The 25,498-nt window shown below is 36.3% G+C and overlaps 1 protein-coding gene and 2 non-coding genes across 4 annotated transcripts; all 3 read left to right on the top strand.

The window, feature by feature from the left end:
• On the top strand, positions 1-20,547 carry EDR2 (ENHANCED DISEASE RESISTANCE 2). Of its 2 annotated transcripts, none has more exons than XM_088723104.1 (22): positions 1-1,143; positions 1,360-1,434; positions 3,019-3,072; positions 6,197-6,262; positions 6,678-6,784; positions 10,231-10,299; positions 10,407-10,522; positions 10,698-10,738; positions 10,839-10,939; positions 11,022-11,117; positions 13,620-13,684; positions 13,779-13,850; positions 13,969-14,124; positions 16,075-16,310; positions 16,383-16,422; positions 16,518-16,666; positions 16,782-16,883; positions 17,806-17,850; positions 18,590-18,730; positions 18,958-19,053; positions 19,184-19,285; positions 20,026-20,547. In XM_088723104.1, the coding sequence occupies exons 1-22, from the start codon at positions 1,006-1,008 to the stop codon at positions 20,137-20,139; spliced, it is 2,181 nt and encodes a 726-aa protein (XP_088579230.1). In that variant the 5' UTR covers positions 1-1,005; the 3' UTR covers positions 20,140-20,547. The 2 variants fall into 2 exon arrangements, with proteins under 2 accessions (XP_088579230.1, XP_088579229.1); XM_088723103.1 differs by having other exon boundaries at positions 10,231-10,304; positions 10,406-10,522.
• A 4,027-nt stretch (positions 20,548-24,574) lies between these two features.
• LOC113463360 (U2 spliceosomal RNA) lies at positions 24,575-24,771 on the top strand. Its single transcript, XR_003387483.1, has one exon. It is a non-coding gene; the product is annotated as a U2 spliceosomal RNA (small nuclear RNA).
• A 526-nt stretch (positions 24,772-25,297) lies between these two features.
• LOC113463359 (U2 spliceosomal RNA) lies at positions 25,298-25,493 on the top strand. Its single transcript, XR_003387482.2, has one exon. It is a non-coding gene; the product is annotated as a U2 spliceosomal RNA (small nuclear RNA).
• Positions 25,494-25,498: the final 5 nt, after the last annotated feature.

Below are 25,498 nucleotides of genomic sequence, written 5' to 3'. Positions count from 1 at the left end.
AGCCTCGGCCGCAGTCCATCCGGCGTTGCTCATCCGCTCCCGCTTCAAATAGCTTAGCGGATGCTAGGCGCTCTTTATCCTTCCCCCCCTCCTCCTCCCCCACTCCACCGCCGGCCGCCGGCCTCTTGCCGCCGGCGTTCCCCGTTTACCTTTCCGCCGCTATAAACCACCATCCCATGCCCCACTCATTTATTAGTAATTAATAATTTCCATTCTTATTTTCACGCGGAAAGTAAGAAAAAAAGGGAAACAAGGAAAGAATAAGGAGCGGAACAGCGTTTCGTTAGTCCTCGTTTTTAAATTGAAATCGCAGTCCCCCTTTTCTTTGTCGGTTCCCAACTCCTCCTCCCCTTTTTCTCGGTCAGCGATCGCCCCCGAACATCGCTCTCGTCAGCTCGGCCGACGCCGCCGGAGCCGATCGATCCCTTGTCGGAGTTCGGTCGATCCGGTGTTCTTCGAATCTGGGTTGATTAGAAGTCCTGGATGCTCTGAATTCTCCGCGTCGTTCTCGTTTGGACAGAGACCAAGAACTGTTCGGTTCGGTTTGTCTTGATTGAGGATTTTTGTTTTGACCCTTTTTTTTTTCTTTTCTTTTGCTCTTGGTTGTCTCCATAGCGGAGATTTGCTTTGGCCGGCGGATCGGCCGGAACTGATCGATCCCTTGCCGGAGTTTGACCGGCGGCCAATCGGGACGCTGGAGTGGTCGCCGGATTGCGAGAGGATTTGTTCGTTCTTGAGTCACGCGGATCTGGGTTTATCTCGAGATTTGAAATTTACGTTCTTTGAATTCTCCGCCTTCTTTGTTTGTCTGGATCGAGTCCAAGAACGGTTGGATTTGCGTTGATCGAGGGATTGAATTGAATTTTGGTGGGTTGGTTAAGTTTCGGGTGGTTCCTAGAATCCCCTGGCCCGATCTGTAGCTCTATTTGTTTGGTGTTTTGGATTATGTGGTAGAAATCTGTTGGAGGTTGCGGGGGTAGAGGGCTAGCGAGGGAGAGAGGAAGGATGTCGAAGGTGGTCTACGAGGGATGGATGGTCCGCTATGGGCGGAGGAAGATTGGCCGCTCGTTCATCCACATGCGCTACTTTGTCCTCGAGACCCGAGTTCTCGCCTACTACAAGAGGAAGCCTCAGGATAACATGGTACATTAATACCTCCACTGCCATCTTTCTCCTATGTTTCTGTTTTTCTTCCTAAATTTTCATTTGATTGCTGTTGTACTAGAAGTATGAAGCGATTAAATTAGAGTATTTGCCTTCTCCTATTTAGAGCTATCAGAAAGTCGAATTCTACTTTAAAGTTGATTTTTTTTTTTTTAAGAAGTGGATTTCCCTTGACTTAGTCTCTGGAATATTTAGGTTCCTATCAAGACTCTTCTTATAGATGGAAATTGCAGAGTGGAGGATAGGGGGCTCAAAATGCATCACGGACATGTAAGTCTTCCGTCTTGTAGGCAGAGAAGATCTGAGCTTTATGTTTAGTATGTATCTTATTTAATAGAAAAATCTTGTACTTATTATTAAGTTCACTTTTGCTATCAACCATGCCTCTTTTTGCCTTCTTATCGTTTTTTGTTAAATAAATTTGTTTTAGTGCTATTAAAGTCATCTTGCGAGTGCAGCAATCATAACTTCTACTTCCACGTGTGAGATCAAAAGTTTTTTCAGTTGTCATTTGGTCTTTCTAATAGTATTGTGCTTAAATTTCAAAACTATGTTTCCCAACCCAAATATCTAGGATAAGGTTGCTGATCTGGATTTTTGTAGTTTTTAATTGCTAGCAAAGGAGGTCATTAGAAGAGCAGTGTCTGAACTGCTTGTACACTTGTATCCATGCGACCACTATGAGGTGATTAAGACCACTTGTTTGAAATGCTAGCACCGATGGTTATCAAATCAAAAAGCCCTATTTTCCGCTTGAAGCTCTCCGCCTCTTTTTTCCACATCTCTCTTCCAATCTTTTATGACAAGTAGTGTACCACACCATTTATCTCGGATTAAGGTCAACATAGAGGCCATGAGCATTTGGTGTTTGTTCATTTGTTTGTTAGACACCATGTTCCATATTAAGAATTTGCTAACTTGTGAGTTATAGAAATAAGCCATTTTTAATGTTGAAAACCTTCTTCTCCCTCAGCCACGCGCTCCACAATTACTTTCTTTTAATTCTCCACAACCTCATGCACTACCATTAGCACTCCATGCTAGCTTAGTGGAACCATGAGAGACACATGGTGCAACAGTGCCAACCATGCTAGCCAAGAAGGCCACATGGTGATGCTTGCCAAAGATTTGAAACTCCATGCCTATGCCCCCCCTGTCTATCTCTCCATCCCTCCCTCCCTTCCTCTCTAAGGTACATGTAATTTGCCTCAAAAACTACCTGCTTAGCAATTTTTGTTCGGTTTTCCTCATACCCAGCATGATGGCTGGATGTGATCGAATGGAGCGAGAAGACAAAGAGAAGGTTGGGGTGCAGAGATCGGAAAGGGGAGGGTAGTTTTGGGAATATAGACAAATATGTGTTATCTCCTTTTCAAAATGGGATGAAGCTGGGTTAAACCAATCGGGAGGCATGGCAGTTTGGCATGGGATTAGGTCTTTGCTATGTAGCATGCCTCTACTTGTATACATCGAAAAATTGAATCTTAGTTCCTTCTCTTAAAAGTATATTATTAATGTGTCTTGGGCTCCCGTCTGGGGACCAACTTTGTTGATGGTCATTGTAGAAGATGATTTCTTGTCGAAGCATAATATGGGCATGTTAGCTTTTCTTCAGGTTTTAAACATTTAACTTGCATGCCACTGGATATAAGATCATTTTTTTTATTTCATTCATTCTGACTTTAAAATAGTTGTTACACATTCAGTCTATCATTTATACTTGAATCGTGGCAGCTTGGTCCTATATACATAGACTTTGCCCAGATTAACATCTTGCCTTTTTTGATCATACAAATTGATCGATATTTGATATATTCCATATCCTAATGTGCTTCCATTTTGTTGTCTGGACAGATGGTTTATGTATTGTGTGTTTACAACAAAAAGGAGAAGTATCATCGAATAACGGTATGTGGTCAATGTTCCTCTTCTCCTTTTGCTCTTCTTTTTTTCTTTTTTTCATTGATCTAGTATTAGGATGCTGTCAAAGTTCCATTCTTGTCTTGCTGATGCTATGAAATTATTTGACTTTTTATAGCTATTATATGCCAAATGTACATTGTTCAATTATATAGACATATTCATGGATTGTGTAGGCATAATATGTGAGACCCATGAGTTGTAATTGCATATTTTGGAGTAATTCTTCTTCCATATATTTTGTATCACCTGGCCTTCAGGCATATACTTCTCAAGCTTATGTTGTAGCATAGTAGCATGACAAATCTTCCTAAGCTTAACCAAGTAGCATCTAACACTTTTGATGCATATGTTTATTAATTTGGTGTCATTCTCCATTTTCTGGTTTCACTTTCATGGTCCTTGCTTTGTCACACTTTCAGCTCTTTTTGTCTAATGATTGTTCATTTATCGTGACCTTAGCTTTTATTGTTTTGATTTGAAAACTAGGGATTTGACTCATTTCCTTGAAGTTGTCTTAACCATTATTTTGGAATTCTATTATTTTGCTGGAATTATGCATTTCAAACTCCGATTCTAGACATTGGTTGTAGGGTCAATCAAGGTTTTAAATCCCATGGGACGAGGGTGTCCTAGTTTCTCCATGGAACAAGATGCTCCAATATCCCGCCTCATCTTGGCGGCAGTCCCCATCATGCATCCCGGTAGGATATCTTCCATGTCTCTCCCCTTCTTCTTTCCTTTTTTTCTTTCTTTCTTTCTTTTTCTTCTTTCTTTCCTTCCTTCCTTCCTTTTTTTACTTTTCTTCTACCTTCCTTTCTTTCCTTTTTCTTTTTTCCTTTCCCGTCCTTTATTTCTTTTTTCTTTTTTCTCCATCTTTCTCTTTCCTTTCTTCCTTCTTTCCTTTCTTTCTTTTTCTTCTTCCTTCCTTTCTTTCTTTTCTTCTTCTTCCTTCCTTTCGCTTTTTCCTTTTTTCTTCATCTTTCCTTCCTTCCTTTCTTTCCTCTTTCTTTTTCTCTCCCCTCATGTTTGAGTTTCGGAGTCCCAACCCCGTAACGGTCCCATTTTCTTATAGGAACAAGATGGGATGGCCGGGATGTCCCCTATCCCACCGGGACTTAAAACCTTGGGGTCAATGATATTCTTTTACCCTTCTCTATCATCATAATCTTTTTAACTTAAAGGCATTATTCAACCTTTGTCAACTGATCTTTGTGTCTTCATGAGATCCTCTCAATAGGGCTGCAAGTCCACTCAACCAAGCTAGGCTAGGCTCAGCCCTATCAAAGCCTGAAATAGGTCCTATTTAAAAAGCCACGGAGGGTCTGGGTCATGTATCTTTCCAGCTAGACCGGGCCTGATCCTCCCCATGGACTAGCCATGTCAAAAGTAGGTTCACATCAGACGTGAGCCTACTTGACTTGGCCTGACCCTGCCCCCTCCATCTCAACCTAGATTCCCATGACTATGAAATCCCTAAACTCTCCATTTCTCACTTTACTTCTCTTAACTTGTTACCTGTATTATTACTAACTTTCCTTCTAGATATAGAACTAATACTATTCTTTTCTTCTGTCTTGCATTTGACCCAAACCTAGACCTGACCTGGAGCCCTATGCATTGGTTGGGCTTAGGTCATGCTTGACATGGCCTGGCCCAGATGACCTCATGGTTTTAAAATATTTTTCATGGACTTGCCAATTACTTAATTGATTGGGCCTGAATCTAAAATCAAGGCTGGCAAGGAAACTAGGTCGAGTCAGGGTCGTGCTAGACCTGGTTTGGACTTGCTGGCTTGTTTGCAGTCCAACCTCTAAACATGATAAGAATTACGGGTACCATTTTGTATCCTACTTTTTTGTGTTTAACTTAAACCTGTTTGATTTGTAGTGGTTGTGGCTCATCTATTCTTCATCTAATAGTCGTTAAGATTTCATTCTATTAGCTTGAGCTTCATCATTGTATGTTAATGATTTTTACTTGGTTTTTGATTCATCAAGCTACCTACTTTGTCCTTTGGCTGTATGTGGATCTTATTCTGCTGTTTCATCACATGTTTGCTTCTAAACCATTCCCGTTCTTGATTACTATGGTTTGCCCTTTTCTTTCCTTGCTTCTTTTGCACAAGTCTTCTTTTTCTTGGTTCATGGGGAAAAAAAGGTGCTAGGTTGCCCTTGGTTGGTATCTTATAGGTTCCTTTCTTGGATTTAGTTTATAAATATGAGCTTTGCTGGTCCTTGTAATTTCTGTTATACTGACGTGTGTGGGTGTTCAACTCTTATATTGCCTACTCGAGGTCCACTTGTTTGAATCATTCTCATTTGAGTCTCTTGTCCTCTGATATGATGCTTTTTCTTTCCTTACCCTTGATTTGATATCTTGTGTTCTTCTTAACCTTATCCAACAAGAATGAAATATGCAGCAACCATGCATATGTGCCTCCAATATAGCAACCTCTAGTGACATATTGCTTATCCAATTCGTTCATCTATGGTTGAGAAATGTTCTATTATCTATATATAAAGATTTGCTGGGACATTAGAAAACTTTCACTTAGTTTTTGTATATAATATTAGTGCATCCTTTTGTTCTATGGGATACACATTCCTTTGCTTGTTTTCTAAATTAAGGAGGTTAGGTCATGCTTCTGTAGCCAGACTAGAGTTATCTTTGTGGTAGCATATTGTTCCATGTAGCTAAGGTCCAAAATATGGAATAAAAAAAGTGTTTCCATAACTCTACCACCCGTCCAATTCTGTTTTGTTCTTCTTAATCCCTTCTGGAGGTATTTGAGTCCCACATTAGCATTGAAAATTAATCCTTTATAGTATATTTATATTCATATGCATCAGAGACATTGGAATTTCAATGAACCGCAGAATTTCTAATTAAGTGGATTGTCATGCTTATGCTTGCTTATTTAAGATCATTTAAATGTGTTGATTGCAGCATTATTACTAGTGTATCTACTTTCCTTTGTACTTTTTTGATGTTATGTTATACAGAGACTCATATGAGGCCATTTTTTTCTTTGGGTGTAACCATAGATGTTTCTTGTTTACATATGTTTTTATGAATGGTAGTTCATAACTTCACTTTGTTCTTCAACCAGATGGCAGCATTCAACATCCAGGAGGCTCTGATCTGGAAGGAAAAGATGGAGCAAGTCATTGATCAGGTAAAGTTAATTCAATAGTTTAGTCATAATCATCTTCTTGGCATCTGAAGAAACCATTGAATAGTTACAACATGCAACATTACTTTCTCCATTTGATATTTTGGATCAAATAAGATATTAAAATATCATGGTACAATATCTTTTTTCGGAAACTTTATACATCTCCAAAGTGAGACAACGAGTTAACTAGCAAATGATGAAATTTCTATTGTTGATTTTCACAAATTTTTGTTTGTATAACAAAAGATGCTCATACAGGTAACCATTTTGTTGAGTGTCATTTTGATGACGGTGCCTGTTCATGGTTGTTAATTTGCCATTGCACATTATATGATGCATCAAAGTTTGGTGGTTACCTTTTAAAAAGGAAAGTGTTGTAATGGCATGACTAATTGTGACTATTTGTTATTTGCAGCAACAAGATCTAACGACAGCTAATGGAAGTAAAGGTTATGCTCCATTTATATATAAATCTAGCATGGATAATGGAAGAAATGCCTCTTCCTCTGATCATGAAAGTCAGTAAGTGACAAATTTATACTCCCTGTTGTGATATTGGTTGAGATGGTATCAAATGACGGAAACTTAGTTTATTACTTTATTAATTCAAGTCTTCAGCTAGTTTCTGCTTTCTGTGATTTTTCATGGGTCCCACTGTTAAATTCTTCGATGCATGAGTAGATTAAGCAAAGATCCGCTAAATAGATACCAAGTACCATATTGGTTGGCAACCGATTCGGTATGGTACTAGTTCGGTACCATACCGACACGGTACACAGTGGCATACCGATTCCATATGGATACGCCATTTCCCCTTTTTTAAAATTCTTTAATGTTTGCAAGCTTTATTTTAATGATTGTGGTTTAATTTAAAATTTCAGTGTTGTTTTGATATTTTTTTTTTATGTTAGATAGGTCTTGATTCTCTACAAACATTCTATAATTGATAAATTAATGCAACTGTGATATAACTGAATGCATGCATAACTTATAATTGAATATACATATAGTATATCAAATGGATTTTTTTGATTTTTTGAATATAACGTTAATTTACTTTTTGATTTTAAATATTTTGTAATTTTCTTAAAATAATAAATTGATTTTTAAATATAATATACAAAAAATTAATTCGGATTAATGTAGCACCCTACCAGGGGTGCTACATATATTCTTTTCAGCCCATGGATATGCACTAATTACCATGAATTTTACAAATTTATTTAAATCTGAGATTAGGTTTGTATAGCCCAAATTTAAATAAATTGCTGCCAAATTGAGGTAGCAAGTAGCATGCATACCCCCAAGCATGCTATTTATTTTACAATTTTTTGAACATTATGTTATTTTTTATTATTTTTAATCCAAAAATATATTTTTTAATCTAAAAAATACATGATTAATGAAAAATCATAATTTCTTCGGTATTGCATGGATCATTCTCAGATCCACAACATATCATGAAATCATGCCAAAAGACAAATTTGGCATGACCTCCCCACATTTTTCCTATTTTTGGCCTATTTTAGGCCTCAAAACTAAAAAAAAAGAGGGAAGGAGATGGGAAGAGGGAAGGACGAAGGGATCTTATCTTGATTTTGGCTTGAATCCGGCAAGAAATCGCCCTTTTTTTGACTTTTCTTGCAAATTTTTAGATGAAAATTTAGAGGAAGAGGCAGAGAAGGCACGAGCTTGTGCCTTTGCTACCTTTGCTCTCCTCTATTATTGAGGTAAAACAGGTGGCCAAACTGCCCGAACCACTTCGAACCAAGGATCGCTGAACTGGTACCAGTAGGCGTATTGGTCGGCCACCGGACCGGTTTGGTATTGGTTCGAACCGAAATGGACCAGAATGGCATTGTACCGGTATTGGCATCGTACTGTACCATTGGTCCACTGGTATGAGTCTTGGTACTGGTACAACCAACCTTGGTTTGGAGGGTGGGAGATGGCGATGGGTGGCAGAGAATTTTCAACCCGATAAGCCCTAATCTAAGTCTATGACGTCGTAATCCACTTTAAAAATAAAGACTACTTGGCCCGGACTGGCCAGTTCAACTGGTCGATCCGGTTCTGCCAGTCTTTTCCATTTTTTTTTTTCAAATTTCGAATTTCTAAAAAACATGGACCGAAGACTTGTTCGGTCCTCGGTTGAACCAGTCGAACCAGCTGGTTTGGTCCGAGTTCAATACACCGTCTTCCTATTCTGCTTGTCACCTTGATTCTCTTTAGAAATGTTTATGGCATCTTGCCCCTTTTGAAGTAGTTATCCTAACTCAATTCGGACTGTTCATGTGAATTGGATTTGCTATTTCTCTTCTCCTAGATAGAAGACCTAGTTAATATGTGAATTAGAGCTGCATGATAGAAGACCTGGTTAACATGTGAAACAATCAATTATAGATATGAAAAATATTTTAACAATGATTTTAGGCCAGATTTGGACTAAATTCTAGTTAAGTCTCAGCCATCCATTTGTACGTGTCTTTCAATTGGTAATTCTTCACCATCACAGTGAATGTAACTTTGATGCAGCGATTTGCACACAAGAAAGGTGACAATCCAGCATCTGTGTTTGCCAATAGTCAATAAAATTTATTTTAGCCATAAGTATAAATATGCTTCTTCTGTCAACAGCATCCCTTTCAGACTCTTAGTTGTTGCCAAAACTTGACTTAATTTCCTCTCTGATAACTGATCACAGCATCTATTTTTTAGGACCTTAGATCCTTAACAACCATCACCCTTCACTCATAACTGACCAAATAAATACACTTCATCTATAACTCAAATTAGGATAGCTTGCAAACCCTTGCTTAAATTTCTAGTAAATTGGATGCTGCTTAGCTTCATAAGATTAAAGTAATGCTCCAGGGTTTGATGGCTGTTGATCAGTCACTGTTAGTTCCTGAATGTCCTAAAAAATCCTTCGAAAACCTGAGTGTCTTACTGTCTTTATTTGATCCTTCATAAATTTGTAGAATTCCTGGAAGCTCCTAACTCTATATTTTATCTTTCTCTATTTCCTACATTGGTCTTCATGCACTTGATTGACCTGTAAGTTCTGATATATTATGAACTCCGTTGAAATTTCTAGTCAATTAGTTATCCAGGATGATGACTAAATGGTAATATATTTGATGTTTTATGCTTTGACCCTCATCTTGCTAAAATCATATGCTTCGACTGTTCAACAATCTCCTTGTTGATCATCACTTTGAGCTGAAAAAATTTTTGATGAAATAAGCTCCGAGCACTTCTCGCCGTGTTGCTTTACTCACAACATTTTGTGTTGAAACCTACATCTTGCATTTGATAAATGATTATATCTCAGTTTTAGGGCATGCATGCATTTAATTTTCTTTACACTTCTCGTGTTAGCTAAATTTGAAACTCTGTAAATAGAGAATGACCATATCCTTTCTTAAAGGATTTTTGTAAAAACTTAAGATAATAAATGAATTTTCTAAATATACACGTATATAAGTTTAAACTAATGTTCTTCATAATAGGAACCATCTTTAACTTTGCCCTCCTGGCCTTCTCTCTTTGAAGTACCTCAATTTCCTATTTTCTTTAGTTCGTTAGGCCATTGGTTAACAATTATCTTCTTTAACATTTGTTTGGAATGTGATGTGTTGTCTCCTACTTGTCTTAGAGCAACCAATTACTTAACTCATTTCTTAATGCCTTTTTATTTAGCATAATTTTCAACATTTAGTGGCTTATATTTGGTCTTCTTTGCACCTCGTTTGCTTAGGATATCATTGAAGTCTTTATTTTATCTTCTAATTTTAATGATTTTTCCTAATAAAGTCCATAAAAGGAATACTGTTATCTTCTAATTTTAATGGTTTTTTCCTAATAAAGTCCATAGAAGGAATATTGACCAAAGTTTACTTATATCACTTTTAACCAGTGTTTTCTTATAAAGCTTTATGGTTTTAAATCTTAACGTTTTCTTGTAGGTGTAGCCCTGAAGAAGAAGAAGAAGAAGACGAGAGCCATCACACATTATTACGAAGAACGACTATAGGAAATGGTCTTCAAGAACCGAAACTAATGTCACTTCTGGGTCAATTATTCTATTATGTTGTTCAGTGGCATATTTAGCTGGCCATGACTGTAGCTTTCATTTGGCAGGTCCTCCTGAATCAGTACTTGACTGGACTCAGGAAGTTGATTCAGGGTTGTCAAATCAGAATCATTCTGATCAAGTTTTCTCTAGAAAACATTGGCGTCTTGTTCGATGCCAGAATGGCAAGTTTCCTTTATCTCTCTTTTTTTTATCTTCCTCTCAGCAACTTAATTTTGTATCCATTATTTCAACTCTTCATTGGAAAATTCTGCAAAATTCAGTGAGCTATAACCATAAGAGGCATAGACCCATCATCTAAATTTATGCTAGTTAATACTTTATGCTCTTGAATTGCAGGGCTTCGTATTTTTGAAGAGCTTCTAGAAGTAGACTACCTTGTATGTAGTGGATCTCTTTATGTTTGTATTGTGCAGTATTACATTAGAAACTTTAATCTAGGATTGAAATTTCCTCCTTCATGTAAATTGTATTGTACAGCCAAGGAGCTGTAGCAGAGCAATGAAGGCTGTTGGTGTGGTGGAGGCCACGTGTGAATCAATTTTTGAGCTTGTAATGAGCATGGATGGAACACGTTTTGAGTAAGCTTTTTCTTATGTATACAGAACCTTTTTTCTGGACTAATCGATATCCTTAGTTATTCTTGGCCCTCTTATGTTGTAGGTGGGATTGCAGCTTTCAATATGGTAGCTTAGTTGAGGAGGTGGATGGACACACTGCAATTCTGTATCATAGATTGCAGCTGGACTGGTTCCCGATGTAATGCTCTCTAAAAGGGAAAAGAATAACTTAAGTTGCATTAAAATAGTTTGTTGTTTTCTTTTGTATACTGCACAAAATATCCATGCTTGACGGTTAGAAAATCAATTAAACAGACATCGTGTGCTCATTGGAATTTTTATCATTAGAATTACTGGCTGAATTTGTTATAAGGAGATTCTATATGATCATAATGCCATATTATACATGAAATGTACATTCAATGAAATTTCTTTAAAAATATAATTTACTTTTCCAAGTGATATTTTCTTATATGTATGATATTTTATACAGTGTTATATTAAATGATATTATGCCAATATATCTTTCTTTACTTTATGGCATATAGTTAGGTGGTGATTTCTTTGGATGCTTCATTAGTAAGAGTAGACTGGCTTGGAGAACTAAGTGTGTAGTAATATGTGGTATAAATCCACTGAAGCTGATCTCGACATGCTCTTCAGAAGATAGACTTTTATATTTGTTTTGCATTTCTATCTGCAATAGGCAACTTTTGCTTTTGGTGGCAAAACCTAGATTCCTTCAGACTCTTATAGTCCAACTGTGTTATCTTGGCCATGTAAAGTAATTATTAAAGATCACATTGTAAATTTCTAAACTTTCAGTTTGTATATGTCAGTTCTGCCCCAATAGTGTTTGCATTGTCACTAGGAGACGTGAACCGGGTTGTCCAAGTGTCCAGAAGTTTCTGGCATGGGAAACCTTTAAAAATCAGACATGGGAACATGTTTATATATTATATATTTTGTGTAAATGTGTATTCATTTGTTTGCATAAAAATGGACCAATTGCTCTTTTAGTTCACAAAATTGATAAAAGGTTTGCTAATTGATGTGCTACATTTGGTTATTCATTAGGATTGCCAAAAGTAGATGTATAATGATGATGAAATTATGATCTAATGGTATGAAGTGTCATGAAGTGTCCCAAGTGTGTGAGTGTCTGACATGTCAAAGACATAAATTTTGGAGTGTCCATGTAACACTGCAGTCGCTTGTCAAGGTCAGTAAAATTTGACATGGCAACCTCCAAAAGGTTCTTATGTAGATATAATGTATCAGATCCTTTAAAGTATAAAAGATATTAATTTGTATTAATGAAAAAAATTCTAAGAAGTACCTTGAAGCTATTTAGACTCTTTTTTTTCCTTATGCAATTGATTTGAAGATTATGGGGAAAAAGATTGCATCTGTGGAGGTTTTATCTATTTAGCAAATTTAAATAAATTAATATTGTGAGAATGTTGTCTTGGTGGGCACAAAGGAGGTGCACGTGTGTGAGGGAGAGGGATGGAGTTATGCTGACAACAATAGAGGCACATTGACGGGAGTAATTAGGGGCTGAAAAAAAAAGAGCTTGGGGATTTGAACCTAACTCTTCCTTGCACGACCGTTATGAAAATATGAATTATATTGTAATATAATATATATATCTTCCATTATTCATTATATGGATGAAAGCTTTAATGTGAGAATACTATATTGACAGAAATGAAACATGTTTGAGGGAGTGATGACGAACACAAACTTACTGTAAGGTTAATGCACCACTCTCTCAAACTCACTGTAAGATCTATGTTTCTAGGTGCTTTGGGCTGATAGTAAGCATCGGATTCAATCTTGTTTGCCCTTATTCATTTTGTAGATGAACTAATTGTTATTATTTAGGAGATCTTCTGGTGTATATTATTCCGTGACTGCGCGGCGTTAGTTGGTGAGACTTAAATTTGATTGAATGCTGATTTGAATTCAGGAGGATTGTTTAGGAGAACAAGGACATACAATTTTTAAAGAATCGATTTGAGGTTTATTGAGAAGCAAAAAGAAATTTAGATCAAGAAGGAAAAAGAAAGTTCATATTCTATAACCATTTGTCTATGTCCAGTTTTTTCCCATATAATATCTTATCCAAAAGGTATTTTAAAATGATAGTTTGTATATGAATTATTTGAATATCTAGACACAATATTTGTTTCATTAGACATGGAATATATGGGTTTATCGATGGAGGAACTAAACTTATATTTGACTCAGTTTCCCCAATTTTACCTTTCATTTATATTTTCACTTTTTTAAGAAATTGGATAAGTATCATAAAATCTGCGATTTGATTCATGATCTAACCTGATCTAACCTCTTTGATTTATTACTCGATCTTGACAACATTTATAAATAATAACTAAAAAAGAGGTGTAGTAGAAAATTCATGATACCACTGCCACCCATCATCTAAACTAAATTTTATACAGCATTTAACTTTACATTTTTCTTGACCATATGCTACACCATTCTTGATGTTGATATCATGTGGATCCCTTCCAATTCCATTGTTGTGACATGTGTTGTATAATTTATTTGTATGATATTCTACGCCATTGGAAATTTTGCATCACGTCGCCTAGGTGGTATGCCTGAACATTTAAACTATGATGCATATATGCCTTTGTGTTTAAACTTTAAAGAATTGTACTTGGTTGTGCAGGTTTGTGTGGCACCGTGATCTTTGTTATGTGCGTTATTGGCGGCGTAATGATGATGGAAGTTATGGTGAGTATGTTAGTTACTTCTTTCCCCATTGTTTTCATTTTTGCCATAAATTTTTTTTCCTAATGCATTGTCGATATGCGTTATCATTGTGCAGTTGTGTTATTTCGGTCCAGAGAGCATCCAAATTGTGGTCCACAGCCGGGATTTGTGAGAGCTCACATTGAGAGTACATTTCGTCATTTGCTTTTTGGCTTGCTCCAGATTATGTTATTGATGATATTATACTTGAAATACAAATATCATACTTCAATACCCAACAAAATTTAACATTTCTTTGTTCTTAGGCGGTGGATTCAATATTTCTCCCCTAAAGCCTCGAAATGGGAGACCTCGAACGCAGGTACAGCATCTTATGCAAATTGATCTGAAGGGTTGGGGTGTGGGTTATTTCCCATCATTTCAGCAACATTGTCTGCTTCAAATGTTGAACAGCGTCGCTGGTACTGGTCATCTCCACCTGAAGCAGTTTTAATTTGGACATTGCATATCAACCATTTCTGCTACACATATAGAATTGTTCTATGTCACTGATAAATAATTGCTTCTACTGGTTGAATGTTGTCTGAAATGAATATTTTTGTACTCTAGAATTCTTTTTCACAAGTATATCTAATCATATACACGGAAGATCAACCTAAAATCTAAATGTAAATTATGCATTTTCACTCGGTGTCTACACCTTGACAAGCTAGAAGATAGAATAGATTATTGATAAAGATCATTTAGGATGATCAAGACAAAAAAACACTGACATGTAAAACAACACTGGTTGCTTTACGATGCCCTTTGGCTTCACCAAAATCATTGACGAGGTGGAGTTTGAAGCTGAAGTGTTACAATTTGGAAAAACCATTCAAGAATCAAAAGTTTAACATGGAAGAGATTTTCGTAAGGAGGAAATGTAAATAATGCTATAAAAAATGAAAGGGGATGAGACTACAAGGATGGGCACTTTTTAAGTATTTTTTTTGTTTAATGGTTTTAGCACATTCTTATTATGGAATTCAGGATCTTCAAGAATTTGTTTAACGCCAGTTTCTTAGATCAAATCTTTCTTTATACCTATTTGCCTAATTCTTCCAAAGTTCCGAGAATTTTTGGTTGTTTGTATGTTTGTTATATTAGCTTACGGGTGTCAAGCAAACTAAGCAGCTTGAGCTCGACTTGTGCTCGGCCCAACGTAAGCTCAAATCAACCTCGGTTTGAAGCTAAAGAAACCATGCCCGAACCAACAAAACAGGCTCAAAATTAATTTCAATCAGGGCCCAAAATTGACTCAGCATGATCAAGCTCAGCTCAATAATGGTTGAATATATTTAAGTTGTACATTCTATATTGTATATATGGATCATTGTAGTAAGTATTTTGGTGTAATATTTTATCTTTGTTAATTTAGGCTGGAACTAAATTTCTGTACCAAGCTTGAAGTCACTAGTTGAGCTTTGATGAAGCTTGATCCAAGCTTGATCTATTCTCAAGTTGACTTTAGCTTGATTTAGGATTATCAAGCCGATCAAGTAGACTTGTGTTCGGCTTGGTTCAAAAGCTCGAATTGAGCATGGAATAATGTTAAAGAAATCAAGTTTGATCTCGAAATTTAAGCTCGAAATTAGTTTCACATTAAGATAGATCAGACCCAAGCTTAATGAAGCTCGGCTGGGTTACACCCTTACATTAGCTTCCATTACATAACCAAGTTGACTTAACATTGTGTAATGCCCTTCTCTTGCCCAAAGTAGCCTTGATGCTTTGAGTACTTATGGATGACTTATTGCCTAAAAGAGAGTTGACATGAAGTTGAAAACTAGTCAGAATGCATATTCTGATTGTAACATTTCACAATTTGTTCCATGAGAGAATTATGATTGCTAGTCAAGACCATGGTTGAGAACTTTTCAGGAAACTCAAATGCCACTTTCACATCTCTCATTTTCAAAGTATGACAACTATTCTGCTTGAGACTGCAGCATATTATATAAATTTTTCATGATCATTCATTCTTAAAATTTTTACAAAAATAAGTGTTGGGAAAATTTGTTTCAGCTAGTTACATTGTTTTTATTAGAGGATTTAGTGCATACAGTGATCTTTAGCCTTGAGATTTTATTGGAACTGCAATTCAATAAATTACCCAATGAAAATGGCGTGATCCATGCTATTTATGCTTGATGGCCTGGAAACCACAGCATCCCTACTGCCCAAGATAGAAGTTTATCTCATTCTTATTTTATCTGGTGCCTGAAGACAATATTCCATTTTCTATATTACTGATTCTGTGGACAGCTTTAGAGGATAATTCATCACTGCTTATTCCTTGCAGTTTATACTAAAATCACTTGCTGTTGTTGGCCCTTCCCTGATTGACTGTGTCTATTGTGCATGAATGGCAGGACTACGTGAATGGTTTGCTCAAACAGATGAGAGCCACACGGTTACAAGGATACCAATGATGGTTAATATGACTTTGAATTCTGTTTCTTCTAAAAATAAACGAAAAATACAGGAGAATTCCATTCAGCCTAATCCTTCAGTAGATCAGATGCATTCTGCTAGCAGACACTCTGTAATGTTGGATGAAGACTCTGATGAGGACGAGGATTATCAAATTCCAGAGCTGGAACAGGAGGTTGGTGGACTGCTTGCAGTTATTTATTTATTCGCAACTTTTTTCTGAGTATCAACATTGCAACATTTGCAGGCATACTCAGTCAAACTTGAAAACAGCAACAAACGGGCAGGTCTGTGATGTAATTTGCTTTCTTCTCTTTACAATGAGATCATTATTGTTGACATTGAGCTACAGACTAACTGTTCTATTCTTAAACTGTTTTAGATGAGGAGCCATCTGATCAAATTGATTTGTCTGGCTTTTCTGGCACTTTACGCCGGGATGACCGTGATAAGAGTCGTGATTGTTGGAGAATATCTGATGGGAATAATTTCAGAGTTCGTAGTAAACATTTTATATATGACAAAACCAAGGTCTTTGGATTCTTTCTGTGACTAAATATTATTTTCTTTCTAGAACTTGTAGAGTAGCAATGAATAATATTATTTTAGTTCATGCTGTTTATGGATTCCAATATTGCAACTGCAGATTCCCTCTGGAAAGCATCTTATGGAGCTTGTAGCAGTTGATTGGTTTAAGGATGTGAAACGAATGGACCATGTTGCAAGACGAAAAGGCTGTGCAGTCCAAGTAAGTTGTATCAGTGACTCCATGAGCTATGTATGGTTTAATTGTCTGATTTGTTTATTTGTTTCTTTAGGACAATGGCCGAGAATTCTTGTGATATTTTAGCTAATTCTTCAAGTCATTTGATGAAACCAATTAGTGGCACATTATTAAGGTTATTATTGGTTTTGTGGTGAGAGATTTTTTTTTCAAAGGAAATTCAATCATGTTTTGTTCCAAAATAGGATGGTTTGTGTTAAAAAAAAAGAAAACATTTATTGTTGTATTAATTGATTTAGTTTAGATTTAGAATTAATTTCTGGTACTTGTGCAAAGCATGCCACTTTCTTCCTCTTCGTAATTAAGGATGAAGTACCTAAATGTAATAAACATAGATATAAACCCTGAATACCACATTTGATGCTAGAAAATATATAAGGTGAATATTAAAGTAGATGATTGCTTGGAAGGCATTGAACATCTAAAGGATGATTAATGTTCATAGTTTCATGAGAAGTACGCACATCAAACAATGAGGACCTGAATGGATGACAGAAATAGATAAAAGGCTACCTGTAGTCAATATGGGGAATGTGATGCTTGACTCATTGGAGAGGCACATGGTTCTGTATTTTTTTGTTTTAGCTTTATTTGTGAACTAGCATATTATGATCCTTTTTTTTCACTGTTCAGTGAGCATCAAGATATGCATCAATTCTCTTCCCCAGACCTGTTGCATGAAAATTTAATGTTTTAAGATGATTATCCTAGGCCATCAAATAAGATGTTGAAACATTTTGAATACTGATTGGACCTGCATCTGTTATCTGGTTTTATTTGTATATCTTTCACTTTGCAGCATGAAAATCTGTTGTTTGTCTAAGGTAATTACTACTTTGTACAGCACAGAAATTGTGTTTAACTGGAGTTTGTTCTGCTGATGTAGGTTGCATCAGAGAAGGGACTATTCTCATTGGCGATAAATTTGCAAGTAAGTCTTTGTTTGGTTTCCTCCACTTTAGGTGTTTAGCTTTTGTTCCTCTATGGATTTGAATTAGCTCATTTTACTACTTCATTTTAGATAAATACAATAGTAAGAAAAAAAATATATACAGTGCCTTCTGGTATTCTGTAGTGCTACCAAGTTGTCATTGTGTTCAAATGCAAAAGGGCCACAGAGTAACCTTTCTTTAATTCAGCTGTAAAAATATGTGTGATTTACAGAAGAGTGCAGGCAATTTGGAATTTGCTTGCTTTTGGGATTCTTGTCAAAGTTTCGTTCTTTAAGATTTTCTTAGAAGAATTAAAGTTGAGCAAACCTAATAACATATATTTCTGTATTTATGCCTAAACCTGTCCTGCAAACTTTTTTAAATAATCAAGTTAGGTTCCAATCCTCTTGGTATCTATCCCATGACGGTAAATAAATTCCAACCATACAATTCCATTATGAATCATATTCTGACTGCTTCTAACACTTTTCAATGTTATTATTATTTTTGAAAAAGTGCACCCAGCTCCTAGAGTTAGCGTTAGTGCATTTCAGTCTCTGCAAGAGTTGAAACTCAACTTATTAACCGTGCAAGAGTTGAAGTTAACCTTTTTTCCTCAGTACTTTACAGATGCAAACTACTTAGGCATCAAATCGAGTTGCACATATCTCAATGCATTTGAATTTCTTATTTATTATCATATATCTGGAACCAGGTGGTAACTTGCTCCTCTTGCAGGTTCCAGGCTCAACTCATTACAGTATGGTCTTTTATTTTGTAACAAAACAGCTGGTGCCTGGATCACTATTGCAGCGGTTTGCTGATGGTGATGATGAGTTCCGTAATAGCAGGTTCAAGCTTATTCCTTCTGTTCCTAAGGTCATCATCGCCTCCTTGATCCTTTAATTTCCTTCTTATAATTTACAAAGAAAGCCGAAAAGCCAAACATGTCATCCAACTCCACCTTTTCCCATCTGTAGCCTCATTTCGTCTCTCTTTTGAAAAGAAATGTTTTTAATTTCATCTGATAACATATGGTAACCCAATCAGTAATGATTGTTGGCATAGCATTGCATTCCTTTTCTGAATCTAGTGTGGCAATGCAGGGATCCTGGATTGTACGCCAAAGTGTTGGAAGCACCCCTTGTTTATTAGGCAAAGCAGTTGATTGCACCTACATTCGTGGACCAAAGTACCTGGAAGTAAGAAAAATCTGTTATGATAAAATTCTTGCTCTTATGTGGAATTTCATAAACATTTGTGAAGCAAAACGAATTTCGACTTGCAGCAGTTGGATCTATAAGATATCTAAGGTTTAATAATTATGTGCAGATAGATGTTGATATTGGTTCTTCTACTGTGGCTAATGGCGTTTTGGGGCTTGTGTGTGGTGTAATTACGACATTGGTAGTTGACATGGCGTTTCTTGTACAGGTACTTGTTTCTGCTCTTGGCAGTCTACTTGACATTATGAAATAAATAACTCTACCATATTGGCATTAGGAGATAAGCAAAGTTTAATTCCTTCCACAGATTTGCAGAAGAGACTTCAGGTTAAGCACTTGCATTGAAATTTTAAGGGGATGAATCCATTGATTACACTATGTGATGATTGTAGGAAAAATCACTTATTTTTTTGTGCTTGGCAAGACATTTATAGAATAAATTTGAATACCAGAGTGTTTTCTCGTCAACAAAAGGATGATGCTTTTGAAGTATGGCTCATTCTAGAAGCCACCCAGAATATGATGGCGTGTATTGCATTTTTACCTTTAGATCCAGGGAACTATATTTAAATTTCACTTCTTAGCTTATAATTTTTGCCTCAGGATATATGCAATCTCCTATATCAGACCTTTCCAATTGCCCATCTTCTTTTTAGACTCTTTTCGAGTATGGAGTTGCCATGGAGGCTGTTCCCTGTTTGCATGAGGGTAGACTGTATAACCAACAAAAAAGATATCTACTCGTGTCTGCTGGCCTTTGAGGTCATATGACAACCCTCATTGGTTCCCATAGTCGCCAAGCCATGCCCAGGGAACCAATTTGAAGGTTGACGGCCGGTCATAAAACATTCTGAATATTTGATGGCGAGCACCCTTGTTCATATATTATATTGTTCTTGCTTTCCTTTTAACATCAACTGTTTTTACATAGCAACACTATATTTGCAGGCAAACACTTTTGACGAGCTTCCAGAACGGCTTATTGGTGCTGTTCGTGTGTCACATGTCGAGCTGTCATCTGCAGTAGTTCCGGTGCTTGAGTCTAGCCCTTCGGCAGAATGAAACCATTGCCTGACAAATATTCAATTTCTGTCTTCTTCAAAAATTTTACCCCCTCAACCCTCACATGTTATTTTGCAGACATTGCAGACTGCAGCACAACCCCTGAATGATTGATTTGCATACTTTAGGATTCCCTCGGTGCAGATCTTTCCCCATTCTCGCAATTGGAGAGATGGATAGTTAGATGGAGAGAGAGAGAGAGAGAGAGAGAGAGAGAGAGAGAGAGAGCAATTTGTTTTCAGTGGGGGAGATCATGAGGAATGCTTCTTGTATTAACGAAGTTTCAGCTGTATGTGCTAACATGCTAGACTCAGTAATGTCCAAGTCCAAATTGAAATGTTGCTCATGAATTTAGGAAAAATCACCATGTCTTGGAGGAAATAACATTTTCTTTCACATTTTGTGATAGATATGACTTGCCAAATCACTGGAACCTGTATTCATAATCTTCTTGTAAAAACATTAATAAGCAGCAGCAGCAGTGCCACGGCCAAGGTAATGGTTTCTGTATTTGTCTCTTTGTTTTCTTGGTGCGGGTGGGTTGGGGTGGCCAAAAAAAGAGCCTGCGAGCAACTTCATCTGTTTAAATAAAAAAAAAAATGCAATATAATCAAGAGATCTCATCAAAACTAATCAATCCAGAAATAATCCGCACAGTGATTATGCTTGTATTTACCCTACCAACTAATAGGTGCATCGACTTTTAGTATGGGAAGGCTTGACCAAGCGCCTCCTTGTGTTTTATGCAACCTTGATCGGGAAACACACTCGTACCTGTTCTTCAACTGTATTTATGCTTGAGATTGGTTGGTCATTTTTACAAGCAACAAAAATTGTTGTCGTCTCGGGATAGATTTTCTACTATAATAAAAGAATTTCCCCATTTTTAGTTCATGTCGGGTTTTACTACTTCCATACCTAGTCTAGAGGCAGGACATGGTTCCTTCTTTTCCTAAATTTATTATGAGGAACTTATTAAAAGTAAAAAATGTCATATTTCTAATTTCAAAAATTTTATTAGTTTCCGATTCACATTATTCTTCGAAACTATAGATGATTGATACATTTCTAAACTAGCTACAGTTCATCAGAAGGTCCAACTAATTAAAACACGCTACGATGCCAACATGTGGTGGATCGGGAGCGGGCCATTGGGCAGGCCCAACACCATGCTGCCGAGCTTGTATATCAGAAACTTCCCACAATTGGCCGCATCCTAACCAGGGGACCAGTGATTGTCGAGATTCTATTGATGTGATAAGTAGGATGTTCACATGTGAAGTATTCACACCTGATGTTTAGGTCGTACTCTAGCTAGACAAAGAACAACCTCCTCCTATTTGCAGGCCACACTGACTTAGGTATCGAAGGATTCTTCGTCGATTATGTTTTCGTTAGAGGACTTCTTTGCTCTATGCTGTTTCAAGTTGGAGTGTTACCATCCGACAAGTATCTTAATTGTAGTGACCGAGCGCTGCTTGCCTTCTCCAACTTTGACCAAAGCAACCGACCATTGAGCTCTCCAGCGACAATCTCCTCCTATTTCCTAACCACACTGACTTAGGCATCAGAGGGTTCCCCGTCGATTATGTTTTCATCAGAGGACTTCTTTGCTCTGTATTGTTTTAGGTCAGAGTGCCACCATCCTCCGACAAGGATCTCGACTACAGCGATCGAGCGCTGCTCACCTTCTCTAACTTCAACCAGAGCAGCCAATCATCAAGCTCTCTAGTGTTGTCGTGCTTCTCGTTACAGTGCCTGGAGCCTGTCTCTTCTCAACAGCAACAATGATGATTTAAAATACTTCATGTTTGATTCTGCAATAAAATCTTATAAAAGCATTAAAACCATAAACTTGGAAATACAATTTTGAGTAAAATTTTTCAAATTCACCTTTGACATTCTTATTATATTTTCTTTTTCCATTTGTTCACTTCCTTTATAGACAGCCAAATATGTTGTGAAAATTTGCATTTTTAAATTTAATAATTTTAAATAAAAATATGGCTTTAAAATCAAAAATCCCCAAAGACAACTATAAATCATAAAATATCAACGATTTTATATTTTCCTGAAATACATGCTATAAGTTTGTCTCGATTTGCTTAAAATAACTTTAGTGCTCTTTGGCAATAGTCAATATGTGATGAATGACATATATCTTAAGTGAAGTTATACTAGACCAATATAAGGCGAAAACTTTATTATTCTATAAGTTATAGAGCCAACCCCTACATGAATACATTTTGTATGGTTCACTTTATTTATGAGTATGAGAAAACCTTTTGTCAGAAAAAAAGCAATGAAGAACAATTCTTTTCTTGAATGTCTTTATCATATCTAATTTAATTAACAAGTTGCCATAAAACTCGGTGAAGTAATGATTTAGATTTAACCTTGTATATTTCTTGTTAATTTTTTTGCATAAATTTTTGGATTTCACCAATAGATTAGTTTTGTCAACAGAACATGTAGTCTTTTAGTTTAGATTTATGATAAGAAATCGGATGAAGTCAAATTGTAAGTATTTTAGGACTTTTATGAATAAGAATAGGAAGAATATCATGATATTAAATTATTATATAAACGATGTTTTTAATTTCAATACTACATTTTTATTTCCATTCTTGATATGAAGTTTAACTAATTAAACAATCGGGTTATTGACTTTTTCTTATTAAGAATGTATGATATGTTTTATGTTTTCAATCTCAAAATAATTATTTTATCATTTCTATTTTTTTAAATGATGAAATTCTAAACAGTTTTATTAGAATGACTTACGGCAAGACATGCAGGGAGAGATTTCGAGAGGAAAGATTTAAAGAGAGTGAAATGTCTTTGTTTCCTTATTGATTTGTATGGCTTAGCACACCACCTTCGCCACTCCTCTCTTTGAATATTTGTTATAATCTTATTTTCTCCTATGCAGCATAGTCAAGAAAAATTAAATGTTTAATTGGACCATAGATCTCCATTTTTCAGATATTGATGTATGGCTACTTGGACCCAAAAATTCTGAAGTAGAAAATTTACTCATATGTTTTGAATTACATGATTTTTTAATTTTTGATCTCTATAGAACAAAAAACTGGACTGCCTAGATTTGTAAGTAAATTGAATTTACATGTAAACTCATGAAATATTATGACCTTTTGAAATACACAAATAAAGCTTAAATCCCATGTACTTAATTTGGGTGAATTTTGTTATTCTATGGAGCTAGATCTTGAGCTGTTTTGATTGATTTTTTAGCTAGTGTTTCTCGAAGTTAATGTCACATAAACAAACTAATTGGGAGTTGCTGAACATTACATGAATTTGTATGATTTATTTATTAATTTTTAACATCTTGTTCAAGAAATCTTCCATTATACTATCACTATCTTACTTTTTTGAAACTATTTGGGAACAAAATTTATAGTTTCTCATTTATAAGCATTCCTCTCTGGAACCAACTCTAATGTTACCGGACATAATTTCTTAACATTCATATATATTAAATTTGAAACTATTTTATAGTTTTCGAGATATTTTAATGGCCCTAGAATCCTCAATTCTCTACCACATCTAGGAGATAGAATATTTTCAGGCAAAAAGAAATCATAATTACTTTTTCCTCCATGCATAAACGTATTGCTGGGTCTTGCAACGGATTTATCTAGGGTATATGTCAAAGTTGAGAAATCTTCAGCAATACAAATTGATAATCCCATCTATTTTTTTTAAAAAAATGGTAGTGATATTTTCCATTATTTTTTTGTTGTTTTGACTTTTTCATATTTATCTATATATAAGGAATATCTAAATATATTAGAAACATTTAATTCTTTATTTTTGTTTATTATCTAATTGCACAACATTTATCGCATCTTTTGTTAAATTTCATTGTTTTTTTATCTAAATTCTAATTTTTCACCCCTTGCCAAGTTGCATCCGAGCATCAAAAAGAAAAATAATTAATTTAGAGAAATGAGACTCGCACAAACACCCCAGCTCTGGCGATCGTCTGATAGACTTGTAATAAAAAAAAGAAAAAGAAAACTTTAGTCCTTAATCGAGCAATTTTGTTGTTTATAGTAGCACGACGGGTCAGGTTAATTTTCAAGTTAGAGAATTAATATTCGCAATCTTGACTCACAATTGATCTTGATTGACATCTAGTTCAAATTCTTCAACTCAGACCTGCCCATGGATCCCACTCCACTAATCCAACCCAACTTGACTTCTCCAATTCACAACCTTCAACAATTTTCTTGGCCTAATCCTGAATTCTTTAACCAATGACCTGAATCCGAGCCGAACTACAAAATCCTCGGGATAAACTTGAGATGGCGAAATTAGGAAGGAGAATATTTTGTCCCACATCGGAAGTGGAACCTATTGGGAGGAGCCACTGTTGCAATAAAAGAAGGTCGAAGCCTCTTTAGAAGGCATACCTTTCTCGGCCTTTTGGCTAAGATCAAGTGTAGTATCTGTTCTTATCAGTTTAATATCTGATACGTGGGCCATCGGCCCACCATGATATTAAATTAATTTTTTGTGGGGGAGGGCCCATCACGGTGGCTTGCCATCGGGGCCCTCGAGCGTCGCCCATGCGTTGCACTGCTGCACGGGCCTGGCGCACCCCTACCAAATCTAATCTTTAAATATTCTACGCTGATTTCTTTTATGGATTTCAGCCTTCGTGGGCCGGTTTTTGGGCGTCAGTGAACCCGGGATCAAAGGATTACTCAGCATCTAAAGCAGAGATTGGCAGGTTGCGAGTTCACTTCAAGAAGGTTGTCAAATTCTCAAGTAATGAATCAAAGAGAGGCCTGCGCAGAGTGGCTACTATCTTCAAGCTCTCAATCTCAGTGTAAATGGTAGCGATCTGTCTTACAGTAAGTAATGATTTTTCCATTAACACCTTTGTCATAGAAAATTTAACATTTGGCTGTGGCAAATTTTTGTTAGCTGTGCAAAAATTCTATCTTGGCCTATTAGAATTTGCCATCGACGCAATTTGTTTTGCAGCATATCAAAAATATGGGAGGAACGGAAAGAAAAGGGTTAAATTCAAAACTCCTTAATAACATTTAGTCCCACATCGGAAGTGAAAGCTATTGGAAGGAGCCACTGTTGCTATAAAAGGAGGTCAAAGCCTCCTTTACAAATCATACCTTTCTCGGCCTTTTGGCTAAGATCAAGTGTAGTATCTGTTCTTATCAGTTTAATATCTGATACGTGGGCCATCGGCCCACCATGATATTAAATTAATTTTTTGTGGGGGAGGCCCATCACGGTGGCTTGCCATCGGGGCCCCCGAGCGTCGCCCATGCGTTGCACTACTGCACGGGCCCGGCGCACCCCTACCAAA

Source organism: Phoenix dactylifera, chromosome 6 (genome assembly GCF_051530095.1).
Source record: "Phoenix dactylifera cultivar Ajwa chromosome 6, Ajwa_hap1_PhDact_Kaust_v1.1, whole genome shotgun sequence".
Taxonomy (NCBI): domain Eukaryota; kingdom Viridiplantae; phylum Streptophyta; class Magnoliopsida; order Arecales; family Arecaceae; genus Phoenix; species Phoenix dactylifera.
The sequence above is the reverse complement of the archived record's forward strand: the minus strand, read 5'-3'. Positions and strand labels throughout refer to the sequence as shown.

What these genes read in the sequence shown, in the direction of transcription:
- EDR2 (XM_088723103.1), top strand. Translation starts at nt 1,006, where the DNA reads ATGTCGAAGGTGGTCTACGAGGGATGGATGGTCCGCTATGGGCGGAGG. An exon ending in TCAAAATGCATCACGGACAT is followed by an intron (nt 1,435 to 3,018) that starts GTAAGTCTTCCG and finishes TTGTCTGGACAG; the next exon opens with ATGGTTTATGTATTGTGTGT. An exon ending in ACATGGCGTTTCTTGTACAG is followed by an intron (nt 19,286 to 20,025) that starts GTACTTGTTTCT and finishes CTATATTTGCAG; the next exon opens with GCAAACACTTTTGACGAGCT.